The sequence below is a fragment of the Crinia signifera genome, chromosome 11, assembly GCF_055691185.1.
Source record: "Crinia signifera chromosome 11, ASM5569118v1, whole genome shotgun sequence".
Taxonomy (NCBI): domain Eukaryota; kingdom Metazoa; phylum Chordata; class Amphibia; order Anura; family Myobatrachidae; genus Crinia; species Crinia signifera.
In genome coordinates this window covers 102,135,793-102,156,221 of record NC_139227.1, presented here as the reverse complement: position 1 = coordinate 102,156,221, position 20,429 = coordinate 102,135,793, and the positions used below count along the sequence as shown (strand labels likewise).

General features: G+C 47.4%; 1 protein-coding gene across 7 annotated transcripts in view; it reads left to right on the top strand.

The window, feature by feature from the left end:
* The window catches only part of NELL1 (neural EGFL like 1), a 558,514-nt gene that overhangs the window by 507,264 nt on the left and 30,821 nt on the right, over positions 1-20,429 (top strand). For 4 of the 7 annotated variants that reach the window (XM_083164040.1, XM_083164038.1, XM_083164037.1 and 1 more), the window contains one exon: positions 5,491-5,631. The exons of the other annotated variants lie outside the window; for them this stretch is intronic. In XM_083164040.1, coding sequence (XP_083020166.1) covers positions 5,491-5,631 — 141 coding nt within the window. The remainder of the gene's footprint in view (positions 1-5,490; positions 5,632-20,429) is intronic. 7 annotated transcript variants of the gene reach the window in all.

The window sequence follows — 20,429 nt, the reverse complement described above, 5'->3', positions numbered from 1 at the left end:
GAGCAGACATACTCTGGTGAGGAGTCTCCTGGTGAGGTTTCTGGGCCCAGTGGCAAGAAGCCGCACATGGTGAAGTTTACCAATGCGGAGAGCAACGCCCTGGTGAGGGTTATCCACCAGTACTGTCGGCAGCTCTTCGGGCCTGAGGTGCAGAAGGTGTCTGCTTCTCATAAAGCCGCTATATGGAGTATGGCGGTGTCAGCCGTTAACGCGGAGGGGAGTATCAGGCACTCGCTTGACAATTGCAAGAAGCGATTTTATAACGTCAAGCGGTTCATCAAGAAGAAGAAGAAGAGCAGCGCATTTGTGGGGGAACTTGGATTATTTTTGGGGATCCGAATGTCGTGATGGGTCTTGCATCGAGTTTGGATCTCAGATTTTAAAAACTAATCTGGAGTTTTGAATTTTAGGTAACTCAATCGATAGAGTAAATGGCCCGGTGGGCTAGACAGACCCAAGTTACGTGATTTTAGCATTTTTTTTATCACTTTTATTGATTTCTAAAGACACCAAGATTCCAAATTGTACAAAAATACTTGAGGGGGGTTTTGCAAAGCTGAAATACGACCGCGATATAGACTCAAAACCAAAACACATCTGAGCGCATATTACATTTTATGTAACCTTTCTAAGCAACGTTCCGGCATCTCAGACATACACCGTTCCGGCATCTCAGACCAAGTGTATGCCAAGGATGGGCCTCGCAAACAGCAGGCCCATCCTTGGCATGGGGGGGGGGGGGACGGGCAGCGCTGCTGATTTTGAAAAGACTTGCCGGATGCTGATTGGCTGAGAGAATTCAGCCAATTAGCATCCGGCAAGTCTTTTCAAAATCTGCTTCCCGCCGGGCAAATAGCGTAGCTTACTTCCAGCTGCTGCTACGCTCGTCCCCGGACCCCCGCTGCCCATTGAATATGTTGATGTTCACAATGTTGACATGGATGAAATATTGAGATAATCAGAATGTCCTCACCCTGAGTCTAATATCAACATTCTTCTCTGTCATCATTTTTTAAATGTCAACATCATAACTGATGACATTCTTGTGTGAACACACATGATTGTCAGTGTGGACTTCCTGACTGCCATTGGTTGGTGTGCCTTTCAGGGGGATGAAAGAGGTGTGGACACATTGCTCCGCCTTTGAGTAGTATGACCGCACCCTCTTACCATGATTCTGTTGCAGGCATACTGACTGCCATTAGAGAGTTGTGACATTTAGGGAAATAAAAGGGGTGTGGTCACATTGTTTTGCCCCTGAGCAGCAAGGCCATAGCCCCTCCCAAAGAAGTTGCTGCCGGAACACTAACTGCCATTGGTTGGCATTAGAGGGGTGTGCCTTTCAGGGGGAATAAAAAAAGGACTGGGCTATTGTCCCACCCCTGAGCAGCAAGGCAACACCCCGTCCCCATGAAGCTGCAGCTGGCACAATGAATGCCGTTGGTTGGCAATACAGGAGTGTGCCTTTCAGTGGGAAGAAAGAGGAGTGAGCTATTTCCCCACCCCTGAGCAGCAAGGGCACACCCCCTCACCATGAAGCTGCAGCTGGCACAATGACTGCTGTTGTATGGCAATAGAGGAGTGTGCCTTTCAGTGGGAAGAAAGAGGAGTGAGCTATTGTCATACCCCTGAGCAGCAAGGCCACACCCCCTCCCTTTGAAGCTGCAGCTGGCACAATGCCATTGGTTGGCAATATAGGAGTGTGCCTTTCAGTTGGAAGAAAGAGGAGTGAGCAATTGTCCCAACCACTGAGCAGCAAGGCCACACCCCCTCCCCATGAAGCTGCAGCTGGCACAATAAATGCCATTGGTTGGAAATAGAGGAGTGTGCCTTTCAGTGGGAAGAAGGAGGAGTGAGCTATTGTCATACCCCTGAGCAGCAAGGCCACACAGCTTTCCAATGAAGTTGCTGCAGGCAGTTTGTCCCAAAACTCAAAAAATTGTATGAAAAGCTGGCGCACAGTGTTTATCTCACGAGCCGCACTTGTTAACGATTGCTACCCCGGTTGCCATCCGTAGCACCAGCTCTAGTACTGTCTATGTCCTACAATGTCTTTCACAGGAATGGGAGTAAACGTGTATTTATTAATAAGTACATAGAGTTCTAGACACAGAACTGCTACAATCCACAGCAGCTCTGCAACATACTGTACGTGCTCCAGTAATTCATGAGTCTCATGTAAATGCAGCAGAACCCTCGGTAGTGGGGGGCCTGGGAACAGCCTCACATTACTCTGTCCTTGTCTTCATGAAGGGCTCGCAGTTGGACGTACAGTACAGCGTCTCCCCCTGCTCTGGCTGCAGTGTAATTCTGTACTGTAGACTGTGTCTCCCTCCGCAGGTGCACCGGATATTTATATACTATACACACAAAAGCCGGAGCCCCAATTACTACAGCCTGCTGTTGTTGCTGTAAAGTGTAACCCGTGTAATTGGTTATGTGGGACTGCATCCAGCCTTCCCTATGTATTGTACTGTAACATTATATACAAGTACAGTATAAATAACACATCAGTAGCGGAGAGCTGTATACAGCCTTCCCAATGTATTGTACTGTAACATTATATACAAGTACAGTATAAATAACACATCAGTAGCGGAGAGCTGTATACAGCCTTCCCAATGTTTTATACTGTAACATTATATACAAGTACAGTGTATATATAACACATATCAGTAGTGGAGAGCTGTATACAGCATTCCCTATGTATTATACTGTAACATTATATACAAGTACAGTGTATATATAACACATCAGTAGCGGAGAGCTGTATACAGCATTCCCTATGTATTATACTGTAACATTATATACAAGTACAGTATATATAACACATCAGTAGCGGAGCGCTGAATACAGCTTTCCCTATGTATTATACTGTAACATTATATACAAGTACAGTGTATACAACACATATCAGTAGCAGAGAGCTGCATACAGCTTTCCCTATGTATTATACTGTAACATTATATACAAGTACAGTATATATAATGCATCCGTAGCGGACGGGGGGGGGGGGGTGTGATGGTGCTGGGAGATGCGGCGCTCCACGGGGGGGGGGGTGTTTGCGATTAATGGGGCTACGCCGAGTTGCTCTGGGGGGGGGGGGGAGTTGGCGCCGCTCACCTCCATCCAGGGGGGAACCTCCTGCTCCCGATTTCCACCCTCCAGCTGCCTGCCCCCACCCCTTCGCCTGCCACCCACAATTGTTCCCAGCATACAGTCACCGGTCAGGGTGCCGGCTGTCGGGGGTGTTCTGGAGGCAGTCGGGATGCCGGCTGTCAGGGGTATTCTGAAAGCAGTCGGGATGCCCGCTGTCGGGGGTGTTCTGAAGGTAGTCGGGATGCCGGCTGTCTGGGGTGTTCTGAAGGTAGTCGGGATGCCGGCTGTCAGGGGTATTCTGAAAGCAGTCGGGATGCCGGTGTTGGTAGACTGAACGCCGGCATCCTGACAGCTGGAGCAGCAGTGTGCCGTGGTATTGGAGCGGTTGGGAGATCCTCTGTTACTCGCAAGCAGACAGCGTCAGAGGGGATGTCGGAATTCCAGCAGTTAAGAGTTCTGGCAATGCCCCCATACTGATGGAAAATGGGGGGCATAGCTTGCAGAGGCCACGCACCTTCTGTGCGAGAGCGTTCCTGATTCTCCCATTGAAACTGTTGGGAGGTATGTCTAAATTGCAGTGTAATTAGTAATGCTGTCCAGCATTTGTGGGTTACATTCAGAGCAGCCAGTATTTACCCTGCATGCAAACATAAGATGTGCATGTGTACTCTTGGTAAATGGGGTTGGGATCATTTGGTCTACAGCAAGTTGGTCGACAAGCATTAGGTCGACACCCTTAGGTCAACATGGGTCTAGGTCAATAGTTCGACACAAGTAATAGGTCACCAGTATCAAGGTCAAAAGGTCGACATGGGTTTTTTCACTGACCCAAATGTTGACACAGTCAACATGGACATATTTTCCAGTGCACAGCTTCGCTCGCGATGCTTTGTTTGGGCACACTCTTGTCGACTCAAAAAACAGCGAAAAACCCCATGTCGAACTTTTGACTGTCAACCTAATGTTTGTGTCGACCTAATATACTGTCGACCTAGAACCATGTTGACCTATCCCCATGTTGGCCCAATGCTTGTCGACCAACTTGCTGTAGACCCAATGACCGTATCCCAGTATATGTGACAGTCTCTATCATGTTCCCCCTTTCCATTTTCTGCTCCAATCTATACATGGTAAGATCTGTTAGTCTTTCCTGGTACGTTTTGTGATGTAGGCCATGCACCACTTTAGTTGCCCTTCTTTGTACAGTCTCTAATGTATTTATATCCTTCTGAAGATATGAGGCCTCACCAGTGACCTATACAGAGCTGGGCACAGTATGTAGATGATGCCGCACCAGTGACCTATACAGAGCTGGGCACAGTATGTAGATGATGCCGCACCAGTGACCTTTACAGAGCTGGGCACAGTATGTAGATGAGGCCGCACCAGTGACCTATACAGAGCTGGGCGCAGTATCTAGATGAGGCCGTACCAGTGACCTTTACAGAGCTGGGCACAGTATCTAGATGAGGCCGTACCAGTGACCTATACAGAACAAGACACAGTATGTAGAGGAGGCCGCACTAGTGACCTATACAGAGCTGGGCACAGTATGTAGAGATGAAGCCATACCAGTGACCTTTACAGTAACATAATATATATATATATATATATATATATGTCTGCTGCTGATTGCCCTCCCTATGCACCAAACATCTGACTCACCTTCATTATTGCTCTGTCACATTGCTTACCTGCCTTTAAGTCACCTGTATTGTTGACTCCTACTGTAGATCCCTCTCCTCCTCAGTAGTTTCCATTATACAGTAGTGCCATTAATACCATATGTAGCCTTTGGATTTTTGAGACCCAAGTGCATGATTTTGGCATTGATCTGTAGCTGCCACGTTCTTGCCCATTCCTCAGGTCTACCTAGAGATCTACATAGATTCTCATTCATATGTTTTTACCCCTCCTGGTGTCTAGAGTTACAGACTTTCGCCAGCCAGATTGGTGCAGCTCATGGAGGAGGAGGAGGAGGAGGTGGTGGTGGTAGTGGGGGGACGTGACTCTACATAAATTGGCCGTTTGGGGTCGTTGTGCCCAAGGGCAGTGGAGGGGTTTCATCATGGTCATGCCCCCACTTTACAATGTTGTAATTACCGGCATTATAGAGTTGGGGACATGACTACGATGACGCATTTCACCGTGAATTGTCTCATCGGCACGCCAAAACCACCCACCCTAACACATGATTAAAGTTCGAGGTAGATCAGAGGAATGGTCAACGCTGTAACTGAAACATCTGGCACCATGATTTTGCTAGCCATCACCTCTCATCGCCTGGTATGGGGGTCCGCTGCTGGGTGAGGGGCGACACGGTAATGCTTTGCTGTCTGCAGTATGGATGGACATTAATTTGCGGCTGGCTTGTGTTTTTCTCTGAGGCAGATATTGATGAGTGTGCAGAGGGGATCATTGAGTGTCACAACCACTCCCGCTGTGCTAACCTTCCGGGGTGGTACCAATGTGAGTGTCGAAGCGGCTTCCATGACAATGGGACCTACACCATGTCTGGGGAGTCCTGCATTGGTAAGACCACCTCCCTCTCCTATCTTCTGTCTGCATGACCACTCACCTTGATAAGCCAGTACGATGTGTCCACCCATCAGCCTGTAATTACTCATTCTCTACACATAGGACCGATCTTACTCACCTGCTGCGGTACTGGCAGCCATTTTGTGCCAATACGCAGTGTGCTTATGCAGCCAATAGGCTCTTTAGGAAATAGTGACATCACTGTCGTTCAGAGTAATACGTATTCAGCCCACAAAATGGTTGCCAGTCAGCGTATGTGAGCTACCGGTTTATAGCAATGACAGCCAATGAGGGTAGAGTGTTCCTGGTCAATGACAATATAATTGTATAATACCATTCTAGCTGTATCATTTTATCAGTAGTTGTGGAAGTGTTAAGAAATGCCTGGCCTTATATCTATAATATACCGGTATATGACTCTTAATAAAAATTACATACTGTAGGGTGTATTTAAGACGAGGTTACTCCCATGCCTGGGATCACGGTATATAACCCAGCAATCGTATCCCCATTACCAGCGAGTATTTCGCCACAGTGCGGTTGAAGTGTTAGCAATGTCTCTTTTCATCATGGATGTAATAATGCATGGCCACGTTCCTGCACATCTACAGAAGCGTTGAAGTGTTGGGGTATTTACGATCACGTGGGGGGGTGGGGTGTCTAGGCAAAAGGTAATGATGTCACTGGGGTTCCCCTTACTAGTATGTAACGCTTTTCTGGAAGCAGGGACCAGCATGTGGCGAAAAAGTGGAGATGTGCTACAGACTTGTAGTTTGGTTCTAGTTTTGGTTTTCCAAAACCTCCCCTAAGTGTTATGGGTTTGGAATTTGGTTTTAAATCAGATGCTTGGGTTTTGGATTTCTTGAAGAAACAGCTAAAATCATGTACTTTTTACAATCCAAAAACATGAAATTCTCATTTCAAATCTTAACTGCGAAGCGTGGAAAGATCTGAACCTTCTATAATTCTTCCCTCGGAATGTCTCACAGAACGGAATTAATTCTAGGAAATATTTATAATAATCCCAGGTCTAATATGATGGAAATATGGGGGCCGTTGCGGAATCATTTTCTCAGGATATCTCTCATGCTTTATTGGATTATAACAAGACAATTTCTATATAATTAGTCTGTAAAATAATGTCTGAATGTTAATGACGTTTCCATCATTAAGTGTTTGGCTGCCCTGACAGCCTTATTATGTGTAGGTTAGGGCACTAGTTACCCTTACTAAATCCCAGGGTGGGAGATCGCAGGGAACAGCAGCCAATGTGGCGGAGAAATTGTTATTCCAGACTCAAATAGAATAAAAAAATTAAAAAAAGAAAGCTGTTGCACCTCAAACCACCATGGCCACCATGGGTGAACCTGCACTTTTGATAGTTATTGGAAAAGATTTTAACAGTGAGTTGTAAAAACATTTCTGACATTGTATTTGCAAAATTAGTTCTACCGCAAGTTTGAGTTGTGCAAACCAGATTGTTTTATCTCTGTTTCAACCTGGTTAGAATAGTTCCAGCATCTCTAATCTTTAATGCTTTCCAGCTTTTGGGAGTTCTTTCTACTGATGTCATTAGACTCCTACTTCTCCTGGCTGCTAGGAACATTCTGCTGGCTCCGAGGTCTGTGTCAGTGACTGTAACATGTTTTTCCTATCTTTTTTTAGGAAATAGATTTTGATTCCAGGAAATTGCATGTTGTCATCCAAAATGTAAAATTGTATTAAAAGTTTACATCAACCTGTCTCCATACCCACCTCTCCTTACTACCGTCTCTCATTTTTTGTCTCCTTGCTCTCCTGTCCCTGCTGCCTCCTCTCCTGTTCATGATGTCTCCTCCCACTGTTATGCATACTGACATTTCTCCTGTTCTGGCTACTCGCACACCTATCTATACTGCCATCTCTCTTGTCCCAGCTCCTCCCACACCTATCTATACTGCCACCTTTCCTGTCCCGGCTCCTCACCCTCCTTTCTATACTGCCACCTCTCTGTCCCGGTTCCTCACTTTCCTCTCCATACTGCCACCTCTCTGTCCTGGTTCCTCACTTTCCTCTCCATACTGCCATCTCTCTGTCCTGGTTCCTCACTTTCCTCTGCATACTGCCATCTCTCTGTCCTGGTTCCTCACTTTCCTCTGCATACTGCCATCTCTACTGTCCCTGCTCTTCACTCTCCTCTCCATACTACCACCTCTCCTGTCACTGCTCCTCACTCTCCTCTCCATACTGCCATCTCTCATGTCACTGCTCCTCACTCCCCTCTCCATACTGCCACCTCTCCTCTCCCTGCTCCTCACTCTCCTCTCCATACTGCCATCTCTCATGTCCCTGCTCCTCACTCCCCTCTCCATACTGCCACCTCTCCTCTCCCTGCTCCTCACTCTCCTCTCCATACTGCCACCTCTCCTGTCCCTGCTCATTACTCCCCTCTCCATACTGCCACCTCTCCTGGTTCCTCACTTTCCTCTGCATACTGTCATCTCTCCTGTCCCTGCTCTTCACTCTCCTCTCCATACTGCCACCTCTCCTGTCACTGCTCCTCACTGTCCTCTCCATACTGCCATCTCTCATGTCCCTGCTCCTCACTCTCCTCTCCATATTGCCACCTCTCCTGTCCCTGCTCCTCACTCTCCTCTCCATACTGCCACCTCTCCTGTCCCTGCTCCTCACTCCCCTCTCCATACTGCCACCTCTCCTGTCCCTGCTCCTCACTCTCCTCTCCATACTGCCACCTCTCCTGTCACTGCTCCTCACTGTCCTCTCCATACTGCCATCTCTCATGTCCCTGCTCCTCACTCTCCTCTCCATACTGCCACCTCTCCTGTCCCTGCTCCTCACTCTCCTCTCCATACTGCCACCTCTCCTGTCCCTGCTCCTCACTCCCCTCTCCATACTGCCACCTCTCCTGTCCCTGCTCCTCACTCTCCTCTCCATACTGCCACCTCTCCTGTCCCTGCTCCTCACTCCCCTCTCCATACTGCCACCTCTCCTGTCCTGGTTCCTCACCTTTCGCTACATACTGCCACCTCTCCTGTCCTGGTTCCTCACCTTTCGCTACATACTGCTACCTCTCCTGTCCTGGTTCCTCACCTTTCGCTACATACTGCCACCTCTCCTCTCCGTGCTCCTCACTCTACTCTCCATACTGCCACCTCTCCTGTCCCTGCTCATTACTCCCCTCTCCATACTGCCACCTCTCCTGTCCGAGTTCCTCACCTTTCGCTACATACTGCCACCTCTCCTCTCCATACTGCCACCTCTCCTCTCCCTGCTCCTCACTCTTCTCTCCATACTGCCACCTCTCCTGTCCCTGCTCATTACTCCCCTCTCCATACTGCCACCTCTCCTGTCCTAGTTCCTCACCTTTCGCTACATACTGCCACCTCTTCTCTCCATACTGCCACCTCTCCGGTCCTGGTTCCGCACTCTCCTATTCATATTGCCCCCTCTTCTGTCCCAGTTCATCACTTTCCACTCCATGCTGCCACCTCTCCTCTGCATAATGCCACCTCTCCTTTCCCGGTTCCTAACTGTCCTCTCCATATTGCCACCTCTCCTGTCCCAGTTCCACACTCCCCTTTCCATACTTCCACCGCTCCTGTCCCGGTTCCTCACTCTCCTCTGTATACTGCCATCTCTCCTATCCATACTGCCATCTCTGTGTCCCGGTTCTTCACTTTCCGCTCCATACTGCCACCTCTCCTGTCCTGGTTCTTCACTTTCCGCTCCATACTGCCACCTCTCCGCTCCATACTGCCACCTCTTCTGTCCTGGTTCCTCACCTTGGGGTTTATTCTAGTTCATTCTTTCTGACAAAATCCTTCTTAGATGGACAAAACCATGTGCACTGCAGGGGGGCAGATGTAACATGTGCAGAGAGAATTAGATTTGGGTGAGTTTTTTTGTTTCTGTGCAGGGAAAATACTGACTGCATGATTTGACACTGCAATATAGATCTCACTTTGAAGAAAAACCCCACCCAAATCTAATTCTCTCTGCACAAGTTACATCTGCCCCACCCACAGTGCACATGGTTTTGTCCATCTAAGAAGGATTTTGTCAGAAAGAATGAACTAGAATAACCCCCCTTGTTAGGATTAATACAACACCTCATCACAGTGATTAAAATCACTTTTCTTTAAAATGCCTTTATTCAAGATAATTCTGGTTCTGCTATCAGAGTCATTTTCTGAATATGAAACTGCTAGAAAAACATTTGGATGCATCTGAAATAAAGCATAAGAATGATCATCCTCATCTTCTGCTGGACTGTCCTCTGATCTAACCTGCAAGTGGCATTGCTGCTACTCTGTTCCAAAAAAGTAATGTTACCCTTCTCGTGTGTTAACCATTGTCAACCTTTTTCTTGTGTCACATTTTGACAATGTAGAACTATCGCTGAGATACCTTGTACACGCGGTTATAGACTGTCCACCTATCGCTGCGATACCTCCTACACGCGGTTATAGACGGCCCACCTATCGCTGAGATACCTCGTACACGCGGTTATAGACTGTCCACCTATCGCTGAGATACCTCGTACACGCGGTTATAAACTGTCCACCTATCGCTGCGATACCTCGTACACACGGTTTTAGACTGTCCACCTATCGCTGAGATACCTCGTACACGTGGTTATAAACTGTCCACCTATCGCTGAGATACCTCGTACACGCGGTTATAGACTGTCCACCTATCGCTGAGATACCTCGTACACGCGGTTATAGACTGTCCACCTATCGCTGAGATACCTCGTACACGCGGTTATAGACTGTCCACCTATCGCTGAGATACCTCGTACACGCGGTTATAGACTGTCCACCTATCGCTGCGATACCTCGTACACGCGGTTATAGACTGTCCACCTATCGCTAAGATACCTCGTACACGCGGTTATAGACTGTCCACCTATCGCTGAGATACCTAGTACACGCGGTTATAGACTGTCCACCTATCGCTGCGATACCTCGTACACGCGGTTATAGACTGTCCACCTATCGCTGCGATACCTCGTACACGCGGTTATAGACTGTCCACCTATCGCTGCGATACCTCGTACACGCGGTTATAGACTGTCCACCTATCGCTGAGATACCTCGTACACGCGGTTATAAACTGTCCACCTATCGCTAAGATACCTCGTACATGCGGTTATAGACTGTCCACCTATCGCTGCGATACCTCGTACACGCGGTTATAGACTGTCCACCTATCGCCGAGATACCTTGTACACGCGGTTTTAGACGGTCCACCTATCGCTGAGATACCTCGTACACGCGGTTTTAGACGGTCCACCTATCGCTGAGATACCTCGTACACGCGGTTTTAGATTGTCCACCTATCGCTGAGATACCTCGTACACGCGGTTATAAACTGTCCACCTATCGCTGAGATACCTCGTACACGCGGTTATAGACTGTCCACCTATCGCTGAGATACCTCGTACACGCGGTTATAGACTGTCCACCTATCGCTGAGATACCTCGTACACGCGGTTATAGACTGTCCACCTATCGCTGCGATACCTCGTACACGCGGTTATAGACTGTCCACCTATCGCTGAGATACCTCGTACACGCGGTTATAGACTGTCCACCTATCGCTGAGATACCTCGTACACGCGGTTATAGACTGTCCACCTATCGCTGAGATACCTCGTACACGCGGTTATAGACTGTCCACCTATCGCTGCGATACCTCGTACACGCGGTTATAGACTGTCCACCTATCGCTGAGATACCTCGTACACGCGGTTATAGACTGTCCACCTATCGCTGAGATACCTCGTACACGCGGTTATAGACTGTCCACCTATCGCTGAGATACCTCGTACACGCGGTTATAAACTGTCCACCTATCGCTGAGATACCTCGTACACGCGGTTATAGACTGTCCACCTATCGCTGAGATACCTCGTACACGCGGTTATAAACTGTCCACCTATCGCTGAGATACCTCGTACACGCGGTTATAGACTGTCCACCTATCGCCGAGATACCTTGTACACGCGGTTTTAGACGGTCCACCTATCGCTGAGATACCTCGTACACGCGGTTATAGATGGACCACCTATCGCTGAGATACCTCGTACACGCGGTTATAGACTGTCCACCTATCGCTGAGATACCTCGTACACGCGGTTATAGACTGTCCACCTATCGCTGAGATACCTCGTACACGTTGGTTTTAGACGGACCACCTATCGCTGAGATACCTCGTCCACGCGGTTATAGAATAGGTCGACATGGCTGAAGTCGACAGGGTTGGAAGGTAGACACAAGCATTAGGTCGACAATGGCTAGGTCAACATTCAAAAGTTTTTTTTTTTGATCCGACATGTGCCGACAGGCGGTATTTCATGCCCTACCATCCACTACAGCGTGATGGGAGAATAAAATAGTGTGCCCGAAGCATGACGAGCACAGCGTTACACTTTCACGGTGTCCATGACGAACATTTGGGACAAAAACTGTGAAAAACTCATGACTAGAGACAGGATTATATGCAACATAAAAATCTTCAAATATGCATGAAAAATACTTAAAAATATGCATAAAAAGTGTTAAAATATTCTACATTAAATAATAAAAAAAAGTAAATTTTCACTTATTTATTTAAAAATCAGCATACAATTAGTTGCAAATAAACCTCAAAAATAGGCCCACAGCATCTGCAGATGTTTAGTTCTGTACACAGGATTTTTTTTTCTTCCTGGCTGCTACAGCATTCTGCAGTGTCCAAAACTCTTCTTGCATCAACTACACGGACCCTCATCTCCAGCACCGATGGATCAAATGTCAGCATAGCGTGTGAGGGTGGCACAGTGGAAGGATTCCTCGCCGCATACTCACTGTGACACAGCATTTCCTCCGCGCCGCGTGATGTCACAACCCTTCTGCCCGCCTCCTCTGCTGCAGAAGTCTGTCTCTTGGTGTAAAGTCCCAGGCCAGGGGCAGGCAAAGGTTCAAGAGCTTCGTAATGGCATCCGCCCCGACTGACTTTTATCAACATGGATTGGCAGCCTAGAGCAGTGTCAGACATATCGTACATCCAAGGTTCCCCACACTGCGCACATATTGCCCCAGCCTGCACACTCTACCACTACCTGGGCAGCAGCAGCAGGGCAAAGCAGTGCTGTGACTCACGGGTGGGAAGAGGACGGGCCTAAAATATGCACCATCACTAGATTTTAGGTAAAATATGCAATAACCAGTGAGAATGGGCAAAATATGCAAATGCATATAATCCTGTCTCTACTCATGACCTTTTGACTATCAGCCTTTCAACTGTCGACAATCCAACCCTTAGCTATGTCAACCTAAATTGGTTTGATCCAATGACACACCCCCGTAGGTACTTTATCTCTCTCCCATCTGGTACATCTGCCCCCTTAGTGACTTTGGCTAGGAAACATCTACATAGACAGTTGCCGTCACTGCACACCTCCCCCTCCACCCATTACTATTACAAAGAAGAATTCACAAGAAATACTTGAATTGGGAATATTTGTGATGACAGATCTGAGTCAGACGTGTTGATTTGATTCCGATGTCTTTATTTTATTTGATGATATTACAATTCATTTTCTCACCGGCGTTGGATGTATCGCCAGGTAATGTGTTTTGTCTTTCTAGCATCTGAATCTGTTTGCTGGCAATGTTATTTGTAATAATGACGGGGAACAAATTGCATTGTTTGCGCTTTTCATCTATGACTTTTGAATTCAATAATAATAACGATAATAAAAATAAATTCCATGTCGTAGAAACTGTTTCCACCAACCAAAACTTCCAGCGCGTAGTCAGCGCCATCCTCCGTCATCTGTACATGCTGGGTGATGGTAGGCGAACGTTAGCCAGAGCCATGCTGCGTAATGCATTGGCACCATCTAGTCAGCAGTGCACCATAGTGGTGAGGAGCAACGTTAGGTATCTCATATATTTAGCCAGATCTGTCACTCATCCCCTGTGTATATAACGTTCCTGTTACACAAACCCGCCCCCCAGGGAAAAGAGTTCTATGTGTATAACGTTCTACACACCCCACCCCCTTGACATCACCCCCCCTGCCCAGCCAGGGCTACAGTACACGCCCACCATCCACCATTACTCCACAGCCACCATACACCATTACTTCCACCCCCCCCCCCCCCCAGCAAACCACCCCGACACGCGATTCACGGGACCCCCGCGGGACCCCGCATACCACTATTATACAGCCTCCTTCTCTCATACACCCCCTTACTTCCTCCCAGTGCGAGGAGACACTCACCCACTGCCGTGAGCTGCATACTGTCCCCCACCCTCCTCCAGTTCTAGGGATGCCCATCGACCATCAATGATTTCAAATCATCGATGCTTTATGGCTAGGGTGACCAACTCATCCCTTTAATCCGGGACACATATTAATTACACAGGTTCTGTGGCAGTTTAAAACCAGGTGAAAGCCAGCCACAGAACCTGTGTAATTAATATGTGTCCCGGATTAAAGGGATAAGTTGGTCACCCTATTTATGGCAGATGTTGAATACTTTTGCCATCGATGTGGGAGGACCAGATGGTTTACCTACATCAATGGCAAAGGAGAACCGATCAAGTTTCACATTTTTTTAAGGTGCCGGGACACTGAGCATAGCTCCGCCCCCCCCCACACCCGGAAGTCCCGCCACCGAGTTCTGATTGATCCACGGCCTGTTCAGTCAGATATAATGATACAACGATCGATGGTTATCCAAGTAATATGTTACTTCTATCGATGGCATGGTGCAAAATCGCCATTGATGGTCGGCATTGACATCTGCACCAATGCTTATCCCTACTCTGCAACAGCCAAAAACCTTTACTACCTTCTGTTGTTGCCCGGTAACGGAGAGATTATAAACCGCCATTGGATCACATGAATCAGTCAGGGACAGTCTGGCATAATGTAGATTATTGAAGCAGATTCACAATGGGATCCATACGATGCTTTGTATGGCAGCAGCTTAAATACTGTGTTATACGCGAGGCCTGTGCGAAGCGTTTAATTCTGAAAATTAGGCATTATTACTGCCCCTCTGCAAAGCTAATCTCAGTAACTTGTTGTTAATTAATATTATGAGACTGTAACAATACGCATCAAAGGTAGAGGAAGAAATTAGAGGGAATGTGCCATTTACAAACAATTAAACCGAACTTGAAAGTAATTACAGTATTCTCGCACTGGAGAGATCTTAATTATATAATTAAGTAATTTGATCGTTTGCATATTTCTGTGTAACTGAGCAACCACCGCAGAGGGCCGGCGATAGTGTCTAGGCCGACACACGCAAAAGGTCAACATGAAATAGTCCACACATGACACAGTTGATTTTGTGTTTATTTGTGACAATTTGTAGATTTCATCTGAGGAGCTGTTCTGCTGGAGACGCGGCCGGCTAGCTGGGAACCAGGCCGGGGAAAGGGCAAAGCGGCTGTTTCGGCCTGCGCAGCATGACCTATGATCTTCACTCTGCGCAGAGCCACAGGACGGGCATCGGGAACAGCCGGGAAGCGTCTGAGCGAGTGCTCAGATGCTACCCGGCATTAGACTGCGCATGCGTGGTCTAATCTCAAAATCCCAGGATTGGAAACTTCAATCCCAGGATAGAAATCCCGGCATTTTTGGGGCAACCCTAGTTACAATCATCTGTCCCAACCGCTGTAGTCTAAATTGATTACTCATATCTCCATTATCCCACGTGCCAGGAGACCGGCGTCAGATGACATCTTATCTGCACCATTATCCCACGTGCCAGGAGACCAGCGTCAGATGTAATCTCATCTGCACCATTATCCCACGTGTCAGGAGACCAGCATCAGATTACATCTTATCTGCACCATTATCGCATGTGCCAGGAGACCAGCGTCAGATGACATCTTATCTGCACCATTATCCCACGTGCCAGGAGACCCGCATCAGATTACATCTTATCTGCACCATTATCCCACGTGCCAGGAGACCAGCGTCAGATGACATCTTATCTGCACCATTATCGCATGTGCCAGGAGACCAGCGTCAGATGACATCTTATCTGCACCATTATCGCACGTGCCAGGAGACCAGCGTCAGATGACATCTTATCTGCACCATTATCGCATGTGCCAGGAGACCCGCATCAGATTACATCTTATCTGCACCATTATCCCACGTGCCAGGAGACCAGCGTCACATGACATCTTATCTGCACCATTATCACATGTGCCAGGAGACCAGCGTCAGATGACATCTTATCTGCACCATTATCGCACGTGCCAGGAGACCCGCATCAGATGACATCTTATCTGCACCATTATCGCATGTGCCAGGAGACCAGCGTCAGATTACATCTTATCTGCACCATTATCGCATGTGCCAGGAGACCAGCGTCAGATTACATCTTATCTGCACCATTATCACATGTGCCAGGAGACCAGCGTCAGATGACATCTTATCTGCACCATTATCGCATGTGCCAGGAGACCAGCGTCAGCATCTTATCTGCACCATTATCACATGTGCCAGGAGACCGGAGTCAGATGACATCTTATCTGCACCATTATCGCACGTGCCAGGAGGCCGGCATCAGATTACATTTTATCTGCACCATTATCCCACGTGCCAGGAGACCGGCATCAGATGACATCTTATCTGCACCATTATCGCACATGCCAGGAGACCAGCGTCACATGACATCTTATCTGCACCATTATCCCATGTGCCAGGAGACCAGCGTCAGATGACATCTTATCTGCACCATAATCCCACGTGCCAGGAGACCGGCATCAGATTACATCTTATCTGCACCATTATCACACGTGCCAGGAGACCAGCGTCAGATGACATCTTATCTGCACCATTATCACACGTGCCAGGAGACCAGCGTCAGATGACATCTTATCTGCACCATTATCCCACGTGCCAGGAGACCGGCATCAGATTACATCTTATCTGCACCATTATCCCACGTGCCAGGAGACCAGCATCACATGACATCTTATCTGCACCATTATCCCATGTGCCAGGAGACCAGCGTCAGATGACATCTTATCTGCACCATAATCCCACGTGCCAGGAGACCGGCATCAGATTACATCTTATCTGCACCATTATCACACGTGCCAGGAGACCAGCGTCAGATGACATCTTATCTGCACCATTATCCCACGTGCCAGGAGACCGGCATCAGATTACATCTTATCTGCACCATTATCCCACGTGCCAGGAGACCAGCGTCAGATGTCATCTTATCTGCACCATTATCCCATGTGCCAGGAGACCGGCGTCAGATGACATCTTATCTGCACCATTATCCCACGTGTCAGGAGACCAGCATCAGATTACATTTTATCTGCACCATTATCACACGTGCCAGGAGACCAGTGTCAGATGACATCTTATCTGCACCATTATCCCACGTGTCAGGAGACCATCGTCACATGACATCTTATCTGCACCATTATCGTACGTGCCAGGAGACCGGCGTCAGATGACATCTTATCTGCACCATTATCCCACGTGCCAGGAGACCGGCGTCAGATGACATCTTATCTGCACCATTATCCCACGTGCCAGGAGACCAGCGTCAGATGACATCTTATCTGCACCATTATCGCACATGCCAGGAGACCAGCGTCACATGACATCTTATCTGCACCATTATCGCACGTGCCAGGAGACCAGCGTCAGATGACATCTTATCTGCACCATTATCCCACGTGCCAGGAGACCAGCGTCAGATTACATCTTATCTGCACCATTATCGCACGTGCCAGGAGACCAGCGTCAGATGACATCTTATCTGCACCATTATCCCACGTGCCAGGAGACCAGCGTCAGATTACATCTTATCTGCACCATTATCGCACGTGCCAGGAGACCAGCGTCAGATGACATCTTATCTGCACCATTATAGCACATGCCAGGAGACCAGCGTCAGATGACACCTTCTCTGCACCATTATCGCACGTGCCAGGAGACCGGCGTCAGATTACATCTTATCTGCACCATTATTGCACGTGCCAGGAGACCAGCGTCAGATAACATCTTATCTGCACCATAATCCCACGTGCCAGGAGACCAGCGTCACATGACATCTTATCTGCACCATTATCCCCCATGCCAGGAGACCGGCGTCAGATGACATCTTATCTGCACCATTATCCCACGTGTCAGGAGACCATCGTCACATGACATCTTATCTGCACCATTATCGTACGTGCCAGGAGACCAGCGTCAGATGACATCTTATCTGCATCATTATCGCACGTGCCAGGAGACCGGCGTCAGATAACATCTTATCTGCACCATTATAGCACATGCCAGGAGACCAGCGTCAGATTACATCTTATCTGCACCATTATCACACGTGCCAGGAGACCAGCGTCAGATGACATCTTATCTGCACCATTATCACACGTGCCAGGAGACCAGCATCAGATGACATCTTATCTGCACCATTATCGCACGTGCCAGGAGACCAGCATCAGATTACATTTTATCTGCACCATTATCCCACGTGCCAGGAGACCAGCGTCAGATGACATCTTATCTGCACCATTATAGCACATGCCAGGAGACCAGCGTCAGATGACATCTTATCTGCACCATTATCGCACGTGCCAGGAGACCAGCGTCAGATGCCATCTTATCTGCACCATTATAGCACATACTTTTTGAAAATGTAAAGTATATTAATTAATATTTAAGACATAACTTTTAATGTGGACTTAGCTGCATGAAGAAGCCAAGGAGGCGAAACACGTGTTCAAGCAGGCGCCCCACGTTACCCCCACTCGAGCAAGACGGACCTGGCTCTCCCTTCCCAATCCCCCTGCATACAGCCGACTTCCAAACCGCAAGTACGCATTCTGACGCCCGCCGCGAGGTACGGCGGTACCTGAAGTGACTACAAGCCAATGCTGGTATTTACACAGCAATCAGGACGCATCGCCGCACTTCCCCAGCCGCATCTCGGCTACGGACAGGCTTTACCATCTCAGCTATCGGGCTCTCTGGATCCCTCCCCCCAGCCGGCACGCTAGGGGATAAGGTACAGGAGTTGCCACAGTCTGGATTTTCAGCTGTGGTATACTCCTCCAACGAACGCTAGTATCATACTTGTATATTCTTATGTGTTTAACGCCAGGCTCTCTTAGCTGCTTAAATTGACTATATCTGACAGCTGTGTAAATTGACTATATTTGACACCTATTGCATCAGTCGTTATATCCAGGCTTACCTTTATTTATTTTGAGTGATTAGGCTGCAGTGTTCAAATACCTGCACCCAGCCATCAATTACCAGCAAGTAACTGTGCCTCTGAAGGATCAACGTTCATCCACATTACATTCAGGATACACTGTGACTTAATGTCAGATTTTCAAACAAAATGTATCAATACCTTTGACTAATCCTTTGCAGTTATAACCAAACCATGTGTATATGGTAACAATAATTGTATGACATAGACACTGGAACCAAAGCTGCATAAATAGTCTAGCTATTGCAAACCTGTCACATGATACCTACTCAGTACATTCAGCTTATTATTATTATATTTTATTTATTTTTTCCTTACTACTTGCTGCGAATGACCCATCTGTAAACTGTACGCGTATGGTACCAGATGCAGCTGTGTGACAGATACTCAAATCTTTTGCCTTTTTGTCCAAAATTATTTGGGTTTATTTCGGGTTTTGGATGTTATCCAGCAGTTAACCTGGGCTGTTGGGTCGTGACATAATTCACATTAAATATACCACCATACCTCACTAGTGTGCCCAAACCCGTCTCGAACTTGGAAGCCAAGCAGTGAAGGGCCAGGGCAGTATCCAGGTGGGTGACCCCTGGAGAAGTCCAGGTGTGGTACTATATCTAGGCATCCCAGTCAACAGACAGACAGCACAGGAGCCGCCTACTGCTCGAGTTTAAAAATAATAAAAATTGTCGGCCAATACAGGCATTAATTGTACCTATTTTTAGCTCACCTATTGAGCCACCCAGTAACGTGGGGTCGCTGACACCCCAACCTGTGTAACATTTTGGGGCAACCAACTCATTTTTGCCACCTTTGGTCACTCAGGTTATTATACCTTTGATGATCACATGCAACAAATGATAAATTATACGTGTGGTATACTTTAAAAATTGATATTTATATCAGTAATTATCATACATTAGTACCACACAACAAAAACAAATAAGAGACTCAGAATAATTTTTATTGTACTCATGCGTCATACCATTATATCTTAACAAGTCCACATTAAAAGTTATGTCTTAAATATTAATTAATATACTTTACATTTTCAAAGAGTGCGCCCAAAAAGCGTTTACTTTCTTTTGTTTTGCCCCTTGCAAATACAAAACTAACCCACCCTCAGTTATTGTTACTGAACGCTGGGCGCACCACCAACCATATAACCACCGGCATTTTTGTTTATGTGGTTTCTTATGTTGGTTACAATAAATTGGTTTAAATAATATCAATTTAATAATTGTTTCAGCTGTGCGGGTCCTTTCCCACTTCTTCCTTCCATTATAGCACATGCCAGGAGACCAGCGTCCGATAACACCAGTGGGATGCAGAGACTCTTATCCGGTGACTGTTGAATATCGGTGCGTGACCTATTTACAGAATGTGGCACCTATCCTTACTGCCATCATGTTATTACCGGTTGGCAGCTAACTAGCAGTATAAGTGGATAAGTGCTAATTATACACCCTGAATCGCAACTCCCAGCACACAGACCATGGAAAGTGGTACTGTGCCGTTATCTACACACAGAATAAAA